This window comes from Triturus cristatus, chromosome 1_2 (genome assembly GCF_964204655.1).
Source record: "Triturus cristatus chromosome 1_2, aTriCri1.1, whole genome shotgun sequence".
Classification (NCBI taxonomy): domain Eukaryota; kingdom Metazoa; phylum Chordata; class Amphibia; order Caudata; family Salamandridae; genus Triturus; species Triturus cristatus.
The window spans coordinates 1,160,512,849-1,160,534,537 of NC_140580.1; the positions used below are offsets into that span (position 1 = coordinate 1,160,512,849).

A 21,689-nucleotide genomic window follows, 5' to 3' on the forward strand; every position below is an offset into this window, starting at 1 on the left:
GCAACGAGACACGAGTGCTGGGTATATTTTGTCAGCAAGCACTCCGATTATCACTTCAAGAAGGAAGAGGCATACAAGCTGAAGGAGGACCAGCATTTGGGGGAACATTCAGTGTTCCATCAGCCTGCAAGTAAATGCACCGGGTGAAACGGGCAAGCATGAAAGCACAGAACATACACAAGAGGAAGCAGCCCCAGCTAAGGGGAACTGAAGAGCATTTTCTGAAGGGGTTGGTAGGCCACCCCTAGCATCCAGGGGTACAGTAAGCAGGCATAATCTGCTACCAACCTTGACTAACAAAGGGGTACACTGGTCACTCTTTGCCCGCTTGGTACTCTGCTAGCAAAAGTAACAAAAGACAGAAGAGCACCTTCAGTGAACTTCAACCGTGTGGCAAAGACTAGGTCAAAGAAGCAAAAAGGAGGCCGTTCTTTCAGCCACATGAGGACTTCTGCATTATTGTGCAAGGGTCTCCGCACTGAAGGCCCAGGCAAGGGTCTCCGCACTGAAGGCCCAGGCAAGGGTCTCCGCACTGAAGGCCCAGGCAAGGGTCTCCGCACTGAAGGCCCAGGCAAGGGTCTCCGCACTGAAGGCCCAGGCAAGGGTCTCCGCACTGAAGGCCCAGGCAAGGGTCTCCGCACTGAAGGCCCAGGCAAGGGTCTCCGCACTGAAGGCCCAGGCAAGGGTCTCCGCACTGAAGGCCCAGGCAAGGGTCTCCGCACTGAAGGCCCAGGCAAGGGTCTCCGCACTGAAGGCCCAGGCAAGGGTCTCCGCACTGAAGGCCCAGGCAAGGGTCTCCGCACTGAAGGCCCAGGCAAGGGTCTCCGCACTGAAGGCCCAGGCAAGGGTCTCCGCACTGAAGGCCCAGGCAAGGGTCTCCGCACTGAAGGCCCAGGCAAGGGTCTCCGCACTGAAGGCCCAGGCAAGGGTCTCCGCACTGAAGGCCCAGGCAAGGGTCTCCGCACTGAAGGCCCAGGCAAGGGTCTCCGCACTGAAGGCCCAGGCAAGGGTCTCCGCACTGAAGGCCCAGGCAAGGGTCTCCGCACTGAAGGCCCAGGCAAGGGTCTCCGCACTGAAGGCCCAGGCAAGGGTCTCCGCACTGAAGGCCCAGGCAAGGGTCTCCGCACTGAAGGCCCAGGCAAGGGTCTCCGCACTGAAGGCCCAGGCAAGGGTCTCCGCACTGAAGGCCCAGGCAAGGGTCTCCGCACTGAAGGCCCAGGCAAGGGTCTCCGCACTGAAGGCCCAGGCAAGGGTCTCCGCACTGAAGGCCCAGGCAAGGGTCTCCGCACTGAAGGCCCAGGCAAGGGTCTCCGCACTGAAGGCCCAGGCAAGGGTCTCCGCACTGAAGGCCCAGGCAAGGGTCTCCGCACTGAAGGCCCAGGCAAGGGTCTCCGCACTGAAGGCCCAGGCAAGGGTCTCCGCACTGAAGGCCCAGGCAAGGGTCTCCGCACTGAAGGCCCAGGCAAGGGTCTCCGCACTGAAGGCCCAGGCAAGGGTCTCCGCACTGAAGGCCCAGGCAAGGGTCTCCGCACTGAAGGCCCAGGCAAGGGTCTCCGCACTGAAGGCCCAGGCAAGGGTCTCCGCACTGAAGGCCCAGGCAAGGGTCTCCGCACTGAAGGCCCAGGCAAGGGTCTCCGCACTGAAGGCCCAGGCAAGGGTCTCCGCACTGAAGGCCCAGGCAAGGGTCTCCGCACTGAAGGCCCAGGCAAGGGTCTCCGCACTGAAGGCCCAGGCAAGGGTCTCCGCACTGAAGGCCCAGGCAAGGGTCTCCGCACTGAAGGCCCAGGCAAGGGTCTCCGCACTGAACATGCAGATTCACAGGAAGCCTCTGAAAATGGGGACCAGCCTTACTCTGCACAATGCTATCCATGCAATACAAGTCTCACTCAACACCAGTGTACGGACAACAATCCGCACAAGGAAAAATCAGTGAAGAATCACTGGTGCTCAGAGCTTCAGAGGGCATGGAAGCAGTCGATGAAAAGAACAAATGTGGATCCCACACAGTGTGAAGCCTACAAATCAAAGAAGAGTAGGTGGGCTTTAAAAGAGGAGTTGCACCTGGATTCTGTGACAAACAAACCTCTCAAGTGTTTCGATTCGACAGGCCAGCAGTCACATAGGACCTTCACGATGAAGCTTGGAACCATGCCCTAGCCAGAGTGGAGGAAGGCCAGGGCGTGACTGAGCTTGGAGGACTGACAGTTCATCGTCTGTCACTTGCTCTTAGAAAGGACCCTGTAGGTTTTTCTGGTTGTAAAACATGTTGAGAACAGTCTGAGAATAGTCCGGAAGAATGGATGCCACTAAGTGCCAGAAAACTCTTTCCTTTGTTCCTGTTTTGCTTTCATGTGAAAAGTGAGGGCAGCATATGGGGCTTTTGGTGCGAGATTGGATGACGACACAGGATAAAGGGGGATTAAACCAATCCAGTCAACGAAGGGGAGAAGAGTAGAAGAGCATGTGGTGAAGATTCCCTCCTCATCTGGAGCCCCAAGCCGCCTCGTTCTGTCCAATGCTTCTACCTACAAGCTCAGCTATACTGCTGAAATGCTGCTGGTCATAATCTATATTGATGAACTGGGCCTTGAAGATACCCAAAAGGGCTTTTTTTAAATACAGAAACTTAATTTCCTTCCAAAGAGGGGAAGGGAGGGCTAGAACCAAAGTAAAAGTAGGAGAGACCAACTATGGGCCAGTGGATCTTGGGGCCATCCCTTGTGCTAAGCAACAACCAACCCCCCACCCTTTTGCTTTTGGATGCAAGTACATATTACTATAGTAGAAGTGAACTCGCCCCCTTCTCACTTCCCCTTCGGATGCATATCTATACCTATTACCCTTAGATACCCCCATCTACCTCACCCTATGGGTTCCATCCTGCAACCCACTGCCTCCGAGATGCATCTCCCGTCCCAGACCATAGATGCAAGTGCAGGCAACTACTCTCACCCAACCTCCTCTCCCATGGAATGTATCCACCCCTCTGCTGCCTAGGATGCAACAGCCTTCCCTGTGGTTTGGGGTGGACAGAACTGCCTGAAGTACATGAACGTCCTGTGCACCAGCCTCGGCTTTGTGCTCTCTGGTCTAAGCGCACTCCTGTGGGTGCCCTATGCACACAGCTCGCTCTTTCCACTTCGACACAAGCTGTCCTACTGCAAAATCCGATGTATGCCCCATCTGTTCGAGACCAAACCTATGCCCAGGTTAGTGTTGCCTGTCAAAGCCCACGCCTGGTGTTCAAACCCCCTTAGAGTCTGCGAACTCTGCAAACAAAAATGTTCTTCAACCACCAATCAGGGGTAACAAGCGCTATATAAAGGCAACCCTTTTCCCCTCTATCACTCGCCTATCCTTGTGAATCGAAATAACTAACATATGTACCGCTCAAATTACTTTCATATTCACTATACTAATTCAACACTAATCCTTTATGGGTTCCAGAGTAGTGCGCTACTCGCCAAAACAGTGATTCAACGCCTCGTCAGGGGCAGTAAGCGCTATATAAATGCAAGCACAAGACACGCACCACTCCAGACACGCACCACTCCAGACACGCACCACTCCAGACACGCACCACTCCAGACACGCACCACTCCAGACACGCACCACTCCAGACACGCACCACTCCAGACACGCACCACTCCAGACACGCACCACTCCAGACACGCACCACTCCAGACACGCACCACTCCAGACACGCACCACTCCAGACACGCACCACTCCAGACACGCACCACTCCAGACACGCACCACTCCAGACACGCACCACTCCAGACACGCACCACTCCAGACACGCACCACTCCAGACACGCACCACTCCAGACACGCACCACTCCAGACACGCACCACTCCAGACACGCACCACTCCAGACACGCACCACTCCAGACACGCACCACTCCAGACACGCACCACTCCAGACACGCACCACTCCAGACACGCACCACTCCAGACACGCACCACTCCAGACACGCACCACTCCAGACACGCACCACTCCAGACACGCACCACTCCAGACACGCACCACTCCAGACACGCACCACTCCAGACACGCACCACTCCAGACACGCACCACTCCAGACACGCACCACTCCAGACACGCACCACTCCAGACACGCACCACTCCAGACACGCACCACTCCAGACACGCACCACTCCAGACACGCACCACTCCAGACACGCACCACTCCAGACACGCACCACTCCAGACACGCACCACTCCAGACACGCACCACTCCAGACACGCACCACTCCAGACACGCACCACTCCAGACACGCACCACTCCAGACACGCACCACTCCAGACACGCACCACTCCAGACACGCACCACTCCAGACACGCACCACTCCAGACACGCACCACTCCAGACACGCACCACTCCAGACACGCACCACTCCAGACACGCACCACTCCAGACACGCACCACTCCAGACACGCACCACTCCAGACACGCACCACTCCAGACACGCACCACTCCAGACACGCACCACTCCAGACACGCACCACTCCAGACACGCACCACTCCAGACACGCACCACTCCAGACACGCACCACTCCAGACACGCACCACTCCAGACACGCACCACTCCAGACACGCACCACTCCAGACACGCACCACTCCAGACACGCACCACTCCAGACACGCACCACTCCAGACACGCACCACTCCAGACACGCACCACTCCAGACACGCACCACTCCAGACACGCACCACTCCAGACACGCACCACTCCAGACACGCACCACTCCAGACACGCACCACTCCAGACACGCACCACTCCAGACACGCACCACTCCAGACACGCACCACTCCAGACACGCACCACTCCAGACACGCACCACTCCAGACACGCACCACTCCAGACACGCACCACTCCAGACACGCACCACTCCAGACACGCACCACTCCAGACACGCACCACTCCAGACACGCACCACTCCAGACACGCACCACTCCAGACACGCACCACTCCAGACACGCACCACTCCAGACACGCACCACTCCAGACACGCACCACTCCAGACACGCACCACTCCAGACACGCACCACTCCAGACACGCACCACTCCAGACACGCACCACTCCAGACACGCACCACTCCAGACACGCACCACTCCAGACACGCACCACTCCAGACACGCACCACTCCAGACACGCACCACTCCAGACACGCACCACTCCAGACACGCACCACTCCAGACACGCACCACTCCAGACACGCACCACTCCAGACACGCACCACTCCAGACACGCACCACTCCAGACACGCACCACTCCAGACACGCACCACTCCAGACACGCACCACTCCAGACACGCACCACTCCAGACACGCACCACTCCAGACACGCACCACTCCAGACACGCACCACTCCAGACACGCACCACTCCAGACACGCACCACTCCAGACACGCACCACTCCAGACACGCACCACTCCAGACACGCACCACTCCAGACACGCACCACTCCAGACACGCACCACTCCAGACACGCACCACTCCAGACACGCACCACTCCAGACACGCACCACTCCAGACACGCACCACTCCAGACACGCACCACTCCAGACACGCACCACTCCAGACACGCACCACTCCAGACACGCACCACTCCAGACACGCACCACTCCAGACACGCACCACTCCAGACACGCACCACTCCAGACACGCACCACTCCAGACACGCACCACTCCAGACACGCACCACTCCAGACACGCACCACTCCAGACACGCACCACTCCAGACACGCACCACTCCAGACACGCACCACTCCAGACACGCACCACTCCAGACACGCACCACTCCAGACACGCACCACTCCAGACACGCACCACTCCAGACACGCACCACTCCAGACACGCACCACTCCAGACACGCACCACTCCAGACACGCACCACTCCAGACACGCACCACTCCAGACACGCACCACTCCAGACACGCACCACTCCAGACACGCACCACTCCAGACACGCACCACTCCAGACACGCACCACTCCAGACACGCACCACTCCAGACACGCACCACTCCAGACACGCACCACTCCAGACACGCACCACTCCAGACACGCACCACTCCAGACACGCACCACTCCAGACACGCACCACTCCAGACACGCACCACTCCAGACACGCACCACTCCAGACACGCACCACTCCAGACACGCACCACTCCAGACACGCACCACTCCAGACACGCACCACTCCAGACACGCACCACTCCAGACACGCACCACTCCAGACACGCACCACTCCAGACACGCACCACTCCAGACACGCACCACTCCAGACACGCACCACTCCAGACACGCACCACTCCAGACACGCACCACTCCAGACACGCACCACTCCAGACACGCACCACTCCAGACACGCACCACTCCAGACACGCACCACTCCAGACACGCACCACTCCAGACACGCACCACTCCAGACACGCACCACTCCAGACACGCACCACTCCAGACACGCACCACTCCAGACACGCACCACTCCAGACACGCACCACTCCAGACACGCACCACTCCAGACACGCACCACTCCAGACACGCACCACTCCAGACACGCACCACTCCAGACACGCACCACTCCAGACACGCACCACTCCAGACACGCACCACTCCAGACACGCACCACTCCAGACACGCACCACTCCAGACACGCACCACTCCAGACACGCACCACTCCAGACACGCACCACTCCAGACACGCACCACTCCAGACACGCACCACTCCAGACACGCACCACTCCAGACACGCACCACTCCAGACACGCACCACTCCAGACACGCACCACTCCAGACACGCACCACTCCAGACACGCACCACTCCAGACACGCACCACTCCAGACACGCACCACTCCAGACACGCACCACTCCAGACACGCACCACTCCAGACACGCACCACTCCAGACACGCACCACTCCAGACACGCACCACTCCAGACACGCACCACTCCAGACACGCACCACTCCAGACACGCACCACTCCAGACACGCACCACTCCAGACACGCACCACTCCAGACACGCACCACTCCAGACACGCACCACTCCAGACACGCACCACTCCAGACACGCACCACTCCAGACACGCACCACTCCAGACACGCACCACTCCAGACACGCACCACTCCAGACACGCACCACTCCAGACACGCACCACTCCAGACACGCACCACTCCAGACACGCACCACTCCAGACACGCACCACTCCAGACACGCACCACTCCAGACACGCACCACTCCAGACACGCACCACTCCAGACACGCACCACTCCAGACACGCACCACTCCAGACACGCACCACTCCAGACACGCACCACTCCAGACACGCACCACTCCAGACACGCACCACTCCAGACACGCACCACTCCAGACACGCACCACTCCAGACACGCACCACTCCAGACACGCACCACTCCAGACACGCACCACTCCAGACACGCACCACTCCAGACACGCACCACTCCAGACACGCACCACTCCAGACACGCACCACTCCAGACACGCACCACTCCAGACACGCACCACTCCAGACACGCACCACTCCAGACACGCACCACTCCAGACACGCACCACTCCAGACACGCACCACTCCAGACACGCACCACTCCAGACACGCACCACTCCAGACACGCACCACTCCAGACACGCACCACTCCAGACACGCACCACTCCAGACACGCACCACTCCAGACACGCACCACTCCAGACACGCACCACTCCAGACACGCACCACTCCAGACACGCACCACTCCAGACACGCACCACTCCAGACACGCACCACTCCAGACACGCACCACTCCAGACACGCACCACTCCAGACACGCACCACTCCAGACACGCACCACTCCAGACACGCACCACTCCAGACACGCACCACTCCAGACACGCACCACTCCAGACACGCACCACTCCAGACACGCACCACTCCAGACACGCACCACTCCAGACACGCACCACTCCAGACACGCACCACTCCAGACACGCACCACTCCAGACACGCACCACTCCAGACACGCACCACTCCAGACACGCACCACTCCAGACACGCACCACTCCAGACACGCACCACTCCAGACACGCACCACTCCAGACACGCACCACTCCAGACACGCACCACTCCAGACACGCACCACTCCAGACACGCACCACTCCAGACACGCACCACTCCAGACACGCACCACTCCAGACACGCACCACTCCAGACACGCACCACTCCAGACACGCACCACTCCAGACACGCACCACTCCAGACACGCACCACTCCAGACACGCACCACTCCAGACACGCACCACTCCAGACACGCACCACTCCAGACACGCACCACTCCAGACACGCACCACTCCAGACACGCACCACTCCAGACACGCACCACTCCAGACACGCACCACTCCAGACACGCACCACTCCAGACACGCACCACTCCAGACACGCACCACTCCAGACACGCACCACTCCAGACACGCACCACTCCAGACACGCACCACTCCAGACACGCACCACTCCAGACACGCACCACTCCAGACACGCACCACTCCAGACACGCACCACTCCAGACACGCACCACTCCAGACACGCACCACTCCAGACACGCACCACTCCAGACACGCACCACTCCAGACACGCACCACTCCAGACACGCACCACTCCAGACACGCACCACTCCAGACACGCACCACTCCAGACACGCACCACTCCAGACACGCACCACTCCAGACACGCACCACTCCAGACACGCACCACTCCAGACACGCACCACTCCAGACACGCACCACTCCAGACACGCACCACTCCAGACACGCACCACTCCAGACACGCACCACTCCAGACACGCACCACTCCAGACACGCACCACTCCAGACACGCACCACTCCAGACACGCACCACTCCAGACACGCACCACTCCAGACACGCACCACTCCAGACACGCACCACTCCAGACACGCACCACTCCAGACACGCACCACTCCAGACACGCACCACTCCAGACACGCACCACTCCAGACACGCACCACTCCAGACACGCACCACTCCAGACACGCACCACTCCAGACACGCACCACTCCAGACACGCACCACTCCAGACACGCACCACTCCAGACACGCACCACTCCAGACACGCACCACTCCAGACACGCACCACTCCAGACACGCACCACTCCAGACACGCACCACTCCAGACACGCACCACTCCAGACACGCACCACTCCAGACACGCACCACTCCAGACACGCACCACTCCAGACACGCACCACTCCAGACACGCACCACTCCAGACACGCACCACTCCAGACACGCACCACTCCAGACACGCACCACTCCAGACACGCACCACTCCAGACACGCACCACTCCAGACACGCACCACTCCAGACACGCACCACTCCAGACACGCACCACTCCAGACACGCACCACTCCAGACACGCACCACTCCAGACACGCACCACTCCAGACACGCACCACTCCAGACACGCACCACTCCAGACACGCACCACTCCAGACACGCACCACTCCAGACACGCACCACTCCAGACACGCACCACTCCAGACACGCACCACTCCAGACACGCACCACTCCAGACACGCACCACTCCAGACACGCACCACTCCAGACACGCACCACTCCAGACACGCACCACTCCAGACACGCACCACTCCAGACACGCACCACTCCAGACACGCACCACTCCAGACACGCACCACTCCAGACACGCACCACTCCAGACACGCACCACTCCAGACACGCACCACTCCAGACACGCACCACTCCAGACACGCACCACTCCAGACACGCACCACTCCAGACACGCACCACTCCAGACACGCACCACTCCAGACACGCACCACTCCAGACACGCACCACTCCAGACACGCACCACTCCAGACACGCACCACTCCAGACACGCACCACTCCAGACACGCACCACTCCAGACACGCACCACTCCAGACACGCACCACTCCAGACACGCACCACTCCAGACACGCACCACTCCAGACACGCACCACTCCAGACACGCACCACTCCAGACACGCACCACTCCAGACACGCACCACTCCAGACACGCACCACTCCAGACACGCACCACTCCAGACACGCACCACTCCAGACACGCACCACTCCAGACACGCACCACTCCAGACACGCACCACTCCAGACACGCACCACTCCAGACACGCACCACTCCAGACACGCACCACTCCAGACACGCACCACTCCAGACACGCACCACTCCAGACACGCACCACTCCAGACACGCACCACTCCAGACACGCACCACTCCAGACACGCACCACTCCAGACACGCACCACTCCAGACACGCACCACTCCAGACACGCACCACTCCAGACACGCACCACTCCAGACACGCACCACTCCAGACACGCACCACTCCAGACACGCACCACTCCAGACACGCACCACTCCAGACACGCACCACTCCAGACACGCACCACTCCAGACACGCACCACTCCAGACACGCACCACTCCAGACACGCACCACTCCAGACACGCACCACTCCAGACACGCACCACTCCAGACACGCACCACTCCAGACACGCACCACTCCAGACACGCACCACTCCAGACACGCACCACTCCAGACACGCACCACTCCAGACACGCACCACTCCAGACACGCACCACTCCAGACACGCACCACTCCAGACACGCACCACTCCAGACACGCACCACTCCAGACACGCACCACTCCAGACACGCACCACTCCAGACACGCACCACTCCAGACACGCACCACTCCAGACACGCACCACTCCAGACACGCACCACTCCAGACACGCACCACTCCAGACACGCACCACTCCAGACACGCACCACTCCAGACACGCACCACTCCAGACACGCACCACTCCAGACACGCACCACTCCAGACACGCACCACTCCAGACACGCACCACTCCAGACACGCACCACTCCAGACACGCACCACTCCAGACACGCACCACTCCAGACACGCACCACTCCAGACACGCACCACTCCAGACACGCACCACTCCAGACACGCACCACTCCAGACACGCACCACTCCAGACACGCACCACTCCAGACACGCACCACTCCAGACACACCAGATCCAACCACAACAGACATGCACACACACACACCAGATCCAACCACAACAGACATGCACACACACACACCAGATCCAACCACAACAGACACGCATACACACACACACCAGATCCAACCACAACAGACACGCACACACACACACACACCAGATCCAACCACAACAGACACGCACACACACACACACACCAGATCCAACCACAACAGACACGCACCACTCCAGATCCAACCACAACAGACACGCACCACTCCAGATCCAACCACAACAGACACGCACCACTCCAGATCCAACCACAACAGACACGCACCACTCCAGATCCAACCACAACAGACACGCACCACTCCAGATCCAACCACAACAGACACGCACCACTCCAGATCCAACCACAACAGACACGCACCACTCCAGATCCAACCACAACAGACACGCACCACTCCAGATCCAACCACAACAGACACGCACCACTCCAGATCCAACCACAACAGACACGCACCACTCCAGATCCAACCACAACAGACACGCACCACTCCAGATCCAACCACAACAGACACGCACCACTCCAGATCCAACCACGATCCCCCCCTCCCAGATCCAACCACAATACAGACACCACCAGTGGCGGCTCTTTCGCTATGGCAGAGGAGCGTCACCTCCCCACCGCTTTTCCACAGTGCAAATAAGCATAAAATGATAACTTCAAGTTATTATTGTGTGCTTTGTGGCGTGCTCTCCTGCTTTGCGGGCGGGCTGCTCTGCTCACGGAGAAGGGCAGGGGAGGAGTGGTTTGCCCACACCTAGTGCGCAATGACCCAAACCAGTCATGCGCACCTTCCATTTTCTCCATGCAGGTCCCGGCTCAACAGGAAGTTTATTTTTACATTGGGAGGGGGGGGGGGTTGTTATATAGCTCAAACTGGACCTGAAGATATCAGGTATCAGAGCGCTTTACAAGAGCATCAGTTTCGTCACAGATACGTTTTTTTTTTTGTTAGGCACAGGGAGATGTTGAGTTTGGTTGCAGCCCTCGAACCCAGTTCCCCAGCTTTGAGGTTGACTGCTCTAGCCGTGAGGCTACATCCTCTATGCGCGAACCCTTCCACACCACCCACCCGGTCACCCGGGAGCCATGCCGGATGCGACTTCACACCACCCCAGATCCAAAGAGACGGTGCACCTACTTTGCTTTTTGTAATACTCCTCCCAGGCCTTGCTGTAGTCTGGCTGGTTGTTCTGCTGCTGGCTCTGCTGACCTGCGCAAAAGAATGTCAATAACACGTGTTCAGGTGCGCGCTTCGCCACAGGATGCCTTCCACATGCCACATCTCCCATACACTCTCCATGCCAAAGCTGCCTGCCTTCTGCTCCACTCCCCTCTTCCCAGACATAGCAGAAGAGAGTTTGAAAGATTTGGGCTGGGCTACTAGTCAAGACGCTCTTTGTGGCGAGGTCGGGGGTCAGCTCTCAAGTCCACCTGCTGCTGCTGACAAAAGCCTTCCTCCAGTGCCCTCTGCTTTCAGCACAAATCACTCCGGTCAACCGAGTGCAAGGGAACACAGCACTGAATATATTGCTTGACCAAGGAGATGTGCAGATGGGACCCGTTGGGAGACGCTAGCCCGGAATCACTTAATGGCCGGTTAGTCACATATCTGCCGGTCCCTCGGGGAGTAATGTATGGCGCACCAGGGACACAGGGCAAGGAGCAGAGTACCCACTCCCAAAGGCTCACATAACACCCCTCTGCCAACCGCCATTTTCTCAGACACACACACAAACATAACCACGACAAACTCACAGGCGCACAGACACACAGGCGCCCGGGGACACAGACACACGGGGACACAGACACACGGGGACACAGACACACGGGGACACGGGGACACAGACACACGGGGACACAGACGCACGGGGACAGACACACAGACGCACGGGGACAGACACACAGACGCACGGGGACAGACACACAGACGCACGGGGACAGACACACAGACGCACGGGGACAGACACACAGACGCACGGGGACAGACACACAGACGCACGGGGACAGACACACAGACGCACGGGGACAGACACGGGGACAGACACACAGACGCACGGGGACAGACACGGGGACAGACACACAGACGCACGGGGACAGACACGGGGACAGACACACAGGCGCACGGGGACAGACGCACGGGGACAGGCGCACGGGGACAGGCGCACGGGGACAGGCGCACGGGGACAGGCGCACGGGGACAGGCGCACGGGGACAGGCGCACGGGGACAGGCGCACGGGGACAGGCGCACGGGGACAGGCGCACGGGGACAGACACAGGCGCACGGGGACAGACACAGGCGCACGGGGACAGACACAGGCGCACGGGGACAGACACAGGCGCACGGGGACAGACACAGGCGCACGGGGACAGACACAGGCGCACGGGGACAGACAGACAGGACAGACACACACACACAAGTGTACTTACTTGGGACTTGCTGGCCAGGCTGCTGCCACGTCTGATAGGTGTTGCCCCAACCCTGCGTCATAAACGCTTGAGGACCGCTGTGAAGAAGGACCGTGGTTAGAGATGGCAGCATTAAGCCCTCCAAGTAACAACTACAAGCTCACCCTGTGCGACATTGAAGGCAGGACGTGCAGCGCTTAGGGGACAGGGGCTCCTGGTGGAGGCACTACTGGCAGTCCAGAGGCCCAGACCGTAACCTGACTGCAGAGGGTCAAACAAGGGCCCCACACTGGGTAGATGAGCCCCACCCCTGCTTGATGTTGGGTCCCGCCACTATGTAGGATAGTGAAAAGTGTAATACTGCGGCCCAAAGTTCTGTTCAGAAGCCACGGCCGTCATCAAAGTGGGATTACCAAACACCAAAGGCTGTTCTTGGTTCTACCTCATGACTCCCTCACCAGACCACTCCCTGCCCGCACTCTTGCAGGCTCTTTCATCCCTGCTTTCTACCTTACTCACCGTTTTTCCCTCTCCCTCTTCCCGATTTGCCGCATTTGTGTTTGTTTCTTACTCTAGATCAAAGTTATCTCGTGCTGGTCCCAAAAAAGGAGTGAAAGTGGACCCTACCAGCAACCTTCGGCTCCGAACACGCGAGGATTCACCTGCAGCTGTGCCAGCAAGCATGTCTATAAAGGGTCGATTCGAGATGGCGGGCTCAGCAGGCACAAGAATCTAGCCACGACTATCAGTACGGCTATGTATGAAGCGCCAATCCACGGGCTTCCTGCCGCTAGCTTGGACGGAGATGTAGAGCGCAGGATAAGGGCACTTACTTTTGATGAGGCGTGGCAGCGCCTTGGCTGAAAGGACTCTGGGCGAAGCCTGCAGGTCCGAGGCTCGTACCCTGAGGGAGACACAAGAAACCCGCATGAGGGACCGAAGACGGCTACACACCAGAAAGAAAGTCAGCCAATGAACGCCAGCGGCTAGGCTTCCCCACGCCGCCAGCAGAGGCGCGCCATGCCTACCCCAACTTTCTCATCGATGAGGTGTCTGGCCAGCTCGATCTGCTGAGGGATGCCCCGGATGGTGAACACCCGGAGGCTGGGATCGGTGTTGGGGGGAGGGTTCCGCTGCAGCTCCACGTGGGCCCCGGACTGCTGGTTGATGCCTTTGATGTTCTCTCCACCTGCGGAAGTAACAGGGACAGAAGAAGTTTATTTACAGTTTCCAGAGTGAACACGATACATGGCGCGCAGGGACGTGAAAGAGCGCACACGGGGCGGCGGGAGGCACGGGGAGCACAGAAAAGCACGGCAGGAACGGCGCACACTCGGGGGAGGAGGCGCGGTGCACACGTGGGGGAGGAGGCACGGCGCAGAGGGGCGGGGGGCAGGAGGTACACGGCGCAACATAGCACATCTGGAGATGACAGGACACATGGCGCACACGGGGATGGCGGGATACACGGCGATGGCGGGATACACGGCGCACACGGGGATGGCGGGATACACGGCGCACACGGGGATGGCAATGGCCTGGTGCTTCATTTTTTCACAACTTTAATCAACCGGTAAAATTGCTTCTCCGTTGGTACCTTTGATGACAAGCTGTTTAAAAATGTCCCCAAGGATTACCAGGGGCATTCAGCACAATTTGTACGCACATTGGAAGCACCATCGTTAGGGCAGTTGAAAGCGTCCAAACCCTCTCATTAGGCGCCATTACTATGGCAATTCAAAACTCATTTGGAGAAGAAACTGAACCTCCCTTCTGGGAGAGCCTTATGTGAATACACTCATTTTAGGGACCTCCTGTTACGATTTGAAGTGTGTTGTGTCCAGGACTGCCCATCTAGACCTGGTCCTGAACATGAACTCTGCTCCAGCCTGCTGCACAACAACTGTACCCGGACACCCTGCAGGCACGCATTACGGAAAGAGGACGTGAAGGGACTGCGGTCAGCCTCCTGGTGCCATAGCAATAGGTAGGAACGGCCAGGCCTGTCTGTACCCCGGAAGAGCCACCCCAGCCCTGGGGTCCACGCTTTATGCACGCTGCTGGTGCCAGAGAGGACCTGCAGCCTCTGTCCGTCTGGGGGAGCAAACAGAACCCAGGGCCAAGGTCAGCATAGGAGAGCCTGGCCCCAGCCTTAGCTGCTGCAGCGGGCGGATGGTGCCTCGGGGCGGATGGTGCCTCGGGACAGATGGACACGTCGGTGCCCGCGCAGGAGAGTGGCTGGCACCGCGCTGGCCTCGTGGACGGCTGTGTGGGAGCCGGGACTGCAGCTCACTCAAGCAGCGGCCTAATGAAAATAGAGCTGTGACTTTCCCTGGAGCCGGGTCAGAGACTCTTCATGAAATCTGCTTCACAAAGGGCCTGGCAAGGGGCTACAAAGGCTGTATTCATGGGGGGAATTTCACAGCACTTACAAATCAACAGCACTCAAGTGGAGAACAAAAAGGTGGGCGGGGCCGCGGGGTGGAGGGGGAGCAGCCCCTTGCAGCTTGTGACTTCTGTAAACTTGGATGAAGCCACCAGTCCAACATATGGAGAGCAGCCGTGGCACAAACTAATGGGGAGCCACCAGAAGCAACGCTGGCGAGCCTGGCAGGAAGCGAGTTACCCTGCACCGCCTTGTAAAGCGAGGTGATCGGTAGTTACCTCCACCGCCTTGTAAAACGAGGTTACCTCCACCGCTTTGTAAAACGAGGTGATCGGCAGTTACCTTCACCGCTTTGTAAAGCGAGGTGACCGGTAGCTACCTCCAACGCCTTGTAAAGGCGAGGTGATCGGCAGTTACCTCCACCGCCTTGTAAAGCGAGGTGATCGGAAGTTACCTCCACCGCCTTGTAAAGCGAGGTGATCGGTAGTTACCTCCACCTCCTTGTAAAGCGAGGTGATCGGTAGTTACCTCCACCGCCTTGTACTGCCTTGTAAAGCGAGGTGATCGGTAGTTACCTCGACCGCCTTGTAAAGGCGAGGTGATCGGTAGTTACCTCCACCGCCTTGTAAAGCGAGGTGATCGGTAGTTACCTCCACCGCCTTGTAAAGCGAGGTGACCGGAAGTTACCTCCACCGCCTTGTAAAGCGAGGTGATCGGAAGTTACCTCCACCTCCTTGTAAAGCGAGGTGATCGGAAGTTACCTCCACCTCCTTGTAAAGCGAGGTGACGGTAGTTACCTCCACCTCCTTGTAAAGCGAGGTGACGGTAGTTACCTCCACCTCCTTGTAAAGCGAGGTGACGGTAGTTACCTCCACCTCCTTGTAAAGCGAGGTGACCGGTAGTTACCTCCACCGCCTTGTAAAGCGAGGTGATCGAGGGTTACCTCCACCGCCTTGTAAAGCGAGGTGATCGAGGGTTACCTCCACCGCCTTGTAAAGCGAGGTGATCGGCAGTTACCTCCACCGCCTTGTAAAGCGAGGTGATCGGCAGTTACCTCCACCGCCTTGTAAAGCGAGGTGATCGGCAGTTACCTCCACCGCCTTGTAAAGCCGAGGTGATCGGCAGTTACCTCCACCGCCTTGTAAAGGCGAGGTGATCGGCAGTTACCTCCACCGCCTTGTAAAGCGAGGTGATCGGCAGTTACCTCCACCGCCTTGTAAAGCGAGGTGATCGGAAGTTACCTCCACCTCCTTGTAAAGCGAGGTGACCGGAAGTTACCTCCACCTCCTTGTAAAGCGAGGTGACCGGAAGTTACCTCCACCTCCTTGTAAAGCGAGGTGACCGGAAGTTACCTCCACCTCCTTGTAAAGCGAGGTGACCGGAAGTTACCTCCACCTCCTTGTAAAGCGAGGTTACCTCCACCTCCTTGTAAAGCGAGGTGATCAGTAGTTACCTCCACCGCCTTGTAAAGCGAGGTGATCGGAAGTTACCTCCACCGCCTTGTAAAGCGAGGTGACCGGAAGTTACCTCCACCGCCTTGTAAAGCGAGGTGACCGGAAGTTACCTCCACCGCCTTGTAAAGCGAGGTGACCGGAAGTTACCTCCACCGCCTTGTAAAGCGAGGTGACCGGAAGTTACCTCCACCGCCTTGTAAAGCGAGGTGACCGGAAGTTACCTCCACCGCCTTGTAAAGCGAGGTGACCGGAAGTTACCTCCACCGCCTTGTAAAGCGAGGTGACCGGCAGTTACCTCCACCGCCTTGTAAAGCGAGGTGACCGGCAGTTACCTCCACCGCCTTGTAAAGCGAGGTGACCGGCAGTTACCTCCACCGCTTGTAAAGCGAGGTGATCGGTAGTTACCTCCACCGCCTTGTACTGCCTTGTAAAGCGAGGTGATCGGTAGTTACCTCGACCGCCTTGTAAAGGCGAGGTGATCGGTAGTTACCTCCACCGCCTTGTAAAGCGAGGTGATCGGTAGTTACCTCCACCGCCTTGTAAAGCGAGGTGACCGGAAGTTACCTCCACCGCCTTGTAAAGCGAGGTGATCGGAAGTTACCTCCACCTCCTTGTAAAGCGAGGTGATCGGAAGTTACCTCCACCTCCTTGTAAAGCGAGGTGATCGGTAGTTACCTCCACCTCCTTGTAAAGCGAGGTGATCGGTAGTTACCTCCACCGCCTTGTAAAGCGAGGTGATCGGAAGTTACCTCCACCGCCTTGTAAAGCGAGGTGATCGGAAGTTACCTCCACCGCCTTGTAAAGCGAGGTGATCGGAAGTTACCTCCACCGCCTTGTAAAGCGAGGTGATCGGAAGTTACCTCCACCGCCTTGTAAAGCGAGGTGTTCGGAAGTTACCTCCACCGCCTTGTAAAGCGAGGTGATCGGAAGTTACCTCCACCGCCTTGTAAAGCGAGGTGATCGGAAGTTACCTCCACCGCCTTGTAAAGCGAGGTGATCGGAAGTTACCTCCACCGCCTTGTAAAGCGAGGTGATCGGAAGTTACCTCCACCGCCTTGGAGAGCAGCCGTGGCACAAACACAGAGGAGAGCGACCAGAAGCAACGCTGGCGAGCCTGGCAGGAAGCGAGTTACCCTGCACCGCCTTGTAAAGCGAGGTGATCGGTAGTTACCTCCACCTCCTTGTAAAGCGAGGTGACCGGTAGTTACCTCTACCTCCTTGTAAAGCGAGGTGACCGGTAGTTACCTCCACCGCCTTGTAAAGGCGAGGTGACCGGCAGTTACCTCCACCGCCTTGTAATGAATATGCTACTTACCAGTATGCATCTGTTCTTGGCATGTAGGGCTGCTGACATTCATATCTGTGCATAGATCGCCGCCTAGTGTTGGGTCCGGATGTTTGCACGTTGTTGTCCTGGAAGAGTCTTCGAAGTATCCTGAGATAGGTGACTCCTCCCCTGGACCACAGTGCGCATGTAAAGGCGAGGTGACCGGTAGTTACCTCCACCGCCTTGTAAAGGCGAGGTGACCGGTAGTTACCTCCACCGCTTTGTAAAGGCGAGGTGATCGGTAGTTACCTCCACCGCTTTGTAAAGGCGAGGTGATCGGTAGTTACCTCCACCGCTTTGTAAAGGCGAGGTGACCGGAAGTTACCTCCACCTCCTTGTAAAGCGAGGTGATCGGAAGTTACCTCCACCGCCTTGTAAAGCGAGGTGACCGGCAGTTACCTCCACCGCCTTGTAAAGCGAGGTGACCGGCAGTTACCTCCACCGCCTTGTAAAGCGAGGTGACCGGCAGTTACCTCCACCGCTTGTAAAGCGAGGTGATCGGCAGTTACCTCCACCGCCTTGTACTGCCTTGTAAAGCGAGGTGATCGGTAGTTACCTCGACCGCCTTGTAAAGGCGAGGTGATCGGTAGTTACCTCCACCGCCTTGTAAAGCGAGGTGATCGGTAGTTACCTCCACCGCCTTGTAAAGCGAGGTGACCGGAAGTTACCTCCACCTCCTTGTAAAGCGAGGTGATCGGAAGTTACCTCCACCTCCTTGTAAAGCGAGGTGATCGGTAGTTACCTCCACCGCCTTGTAAAGCGAGGTGATCGGAAGTTACCTCCACCGCCTTGTAAAGCGAGGTGATCGGAAGTTACCTCCACCGCCTTGTAAAGCGAGGTGATCGGAAGTTACCTCCACCGCCTTGTAAAGCGAGGTGATCGGTAGTTACCTCCACCGCCTTGTAAAGCGAGGTGATCGGTAGTTACCTCCACCGCCTTGTAAAGCGAGGTGTTCGGTAGTTACCTCCACCGCCTTGTAAAGCGAGGTGACCGGAAGTTACCTCCACCTCCTTGTAAAGCGAGGTGATCGGAAGTTACCTCCACCTCCTTGTAAAGCGAGGTGATCGGTAGTTACCTCCACCGCCTTGTAAAGCGAGGTGATCGGAAGTTACCTCCACCGCCTTGTAAAGCGAGGTGATCGGTAGTTACCTCCACCTCCTTGTAAAGCGAGGTGACCGGTAGTTACCTCTACCTCCTTGTAAAGCGAGGTGACCGGTAGTTACCTCCACCGCCTTGTAAAGGCGAGGTGACCGGCAGTTACCTCCACCGCCTTGTAATGAATATGCTACTTACCAGTATGCATCTGTTCTTGGCATGTAGGGCTGCTGACATTCATATCTGTGCATAGATCGCCGCCTAGTGTTGGGTCCGGATGTTTGCACGTTGTTGTCCTGGAAGAGTCTTCGAAGTATCCTGAGATAGGTGACTCCTCCCCTGGACCACAGTGCGCATGTAAAGGCGAGGTGACCGGTAGTTACCTCCACCGCCTTGTAAAGGCGAGGTGACCGGTAGTTACCTCCACCGCTTTGTAAAGGCGAGGTGATCGGTAGTTACCTCCACCGCTTTGTAAAGGCGAGGTGATCGGTAGTTACCTCCACCGCTTTGTAAAGGCGAGGTGATTGGTAGTTACCTCCACCGCCTTGTAAGGCGAGGATCATTCCCATTTCTCCCACATACAGCTACAGGCAGGGTTACATAAGCTAGACTACTGTAACACTTTGCATGCAGGCCTCTTGGATTACAGATGAACCATTTGCAGTCTTGTCACCGGGTTAGGGAAATAAGACCACACTCGCCAGGTTAGAGGCCATCTTCAGTTGCCCCCAGGGTAGTAAAGAGATGTGTAAAAATGACCTTTCTGATATGTAAATGTAAGAATCAATTGCAAACTCGCTGCCTAAATGATCGCGTTGGTGTCTTTATGTGCGCTCCATAGCAGATTCCCACAGTCTGCTCCAGTTCCACAGGGTCAAACTAAAAACTCAGAGGGAAAGAGCGTTTTCAGTTCAGTTCCCAACACTGCAGAATTCCTAGCTTTATCCCCACAGATCTTCGCAGAGCTCGGAAACATCTCTTTAAATACTGTAACTGGCTGCAAGATCTGCACAGGTGCCCCAAGAGACGGTGTGGTGGATGGAGCAGAGCATATGGTGGGAGGTGGGGCAGTACAGAACATGGGCCACCTTGGGCTGCATGTCATACAATCCCTTCTTTAATCAGTCTCTTGGAGAACTGAAGGACCATACAACAAGAAGTGCAAGCAGCATGCTCCACCACTAGCAGGACATCACAGCCAAGTTTGGTGCACAGACTATGCACTCTAGGGTGGGTCTGTAATTTGGAGGAGAACAAAAGACGAAGTCACCTCTTAATAGCTGCATTACTGCACGGAAGAAAGCTTTTCAAGAACCCACTACTCCCATCCGACACTCAGTTAAATATTAGTTTTATTTTCATTTTTGAACAAACAGTGACTGGAGGAAGCTGGCACTGTATATACTATACCAAAGTAAGATTTAGTGTGCACAGAGTCCAGGAAGTCCCCAGAGGCATAGCAGAGGCTAAATAAGGTAAGTACTAACAGCTCTCTTTGTGGTAGTGTGGACGTACAGTTAGGCTTATCCAGAGGGTATGTTAAGCATTAATTGTATTCACTCAATCAAGACTGAAGGCACACAATCAGGGACTGAATCCAGACCAATTGGGCAAGTATAAAAAAATGTAGAATTAGGTTTTTAGAACCAAGCAGGACTTGGCACAGGAAAGTAAAGTATACTCAAATGCAGGACTTCACAAGGAAATGCAGTTGTGGTTGAATTTGCAATAGTTATAGGTTGGTAGTATTGAGTCAAAAAAGTTTACATTACACAATAATTACTTTTAGAATACTTTTCAGTTACTTTTAGATTACTTTGAGTACTGGGGTGGTATGCCTAGATACCACACAAGGATCTCACAGTACAAGGTAAGTAAAG

General features: G+C 57.3%; 1 protein-coding gene across 1 annotated transcript in view; it reads right to left on the minus strand.

The window, feature by feature from the left end:
* The window catches only part of FUBP3 (far upstream element binding protein 3), a 280,750-nt gene that overhangs the window by 30,858 nt on the left and 228,203 nt on the right, over nt 1-21,689 (minus strand). The window contains exons 13-16 of the mRNA XM_085613968.1: nt 14,576-14,736; nt 14,381-14,451; nt 13,569-13,645; nt 12,279-12,350 (exon numbers count right to left, since the gene is read on the minus strand). Of these exons, the coding sequence (XP_085470094.1) occupies nt 12,279-12,350; nt 13,569-13,645; nt 14,381-14,451; nt 14,576-14,736 (381 nt within the window). The remainder of the gene's footprint in view (nt 1-12,278; nt 12,351-13,568; nt 13,646-14,380; nt 14,452-14,575; nt 14,737-21,689) is intronic.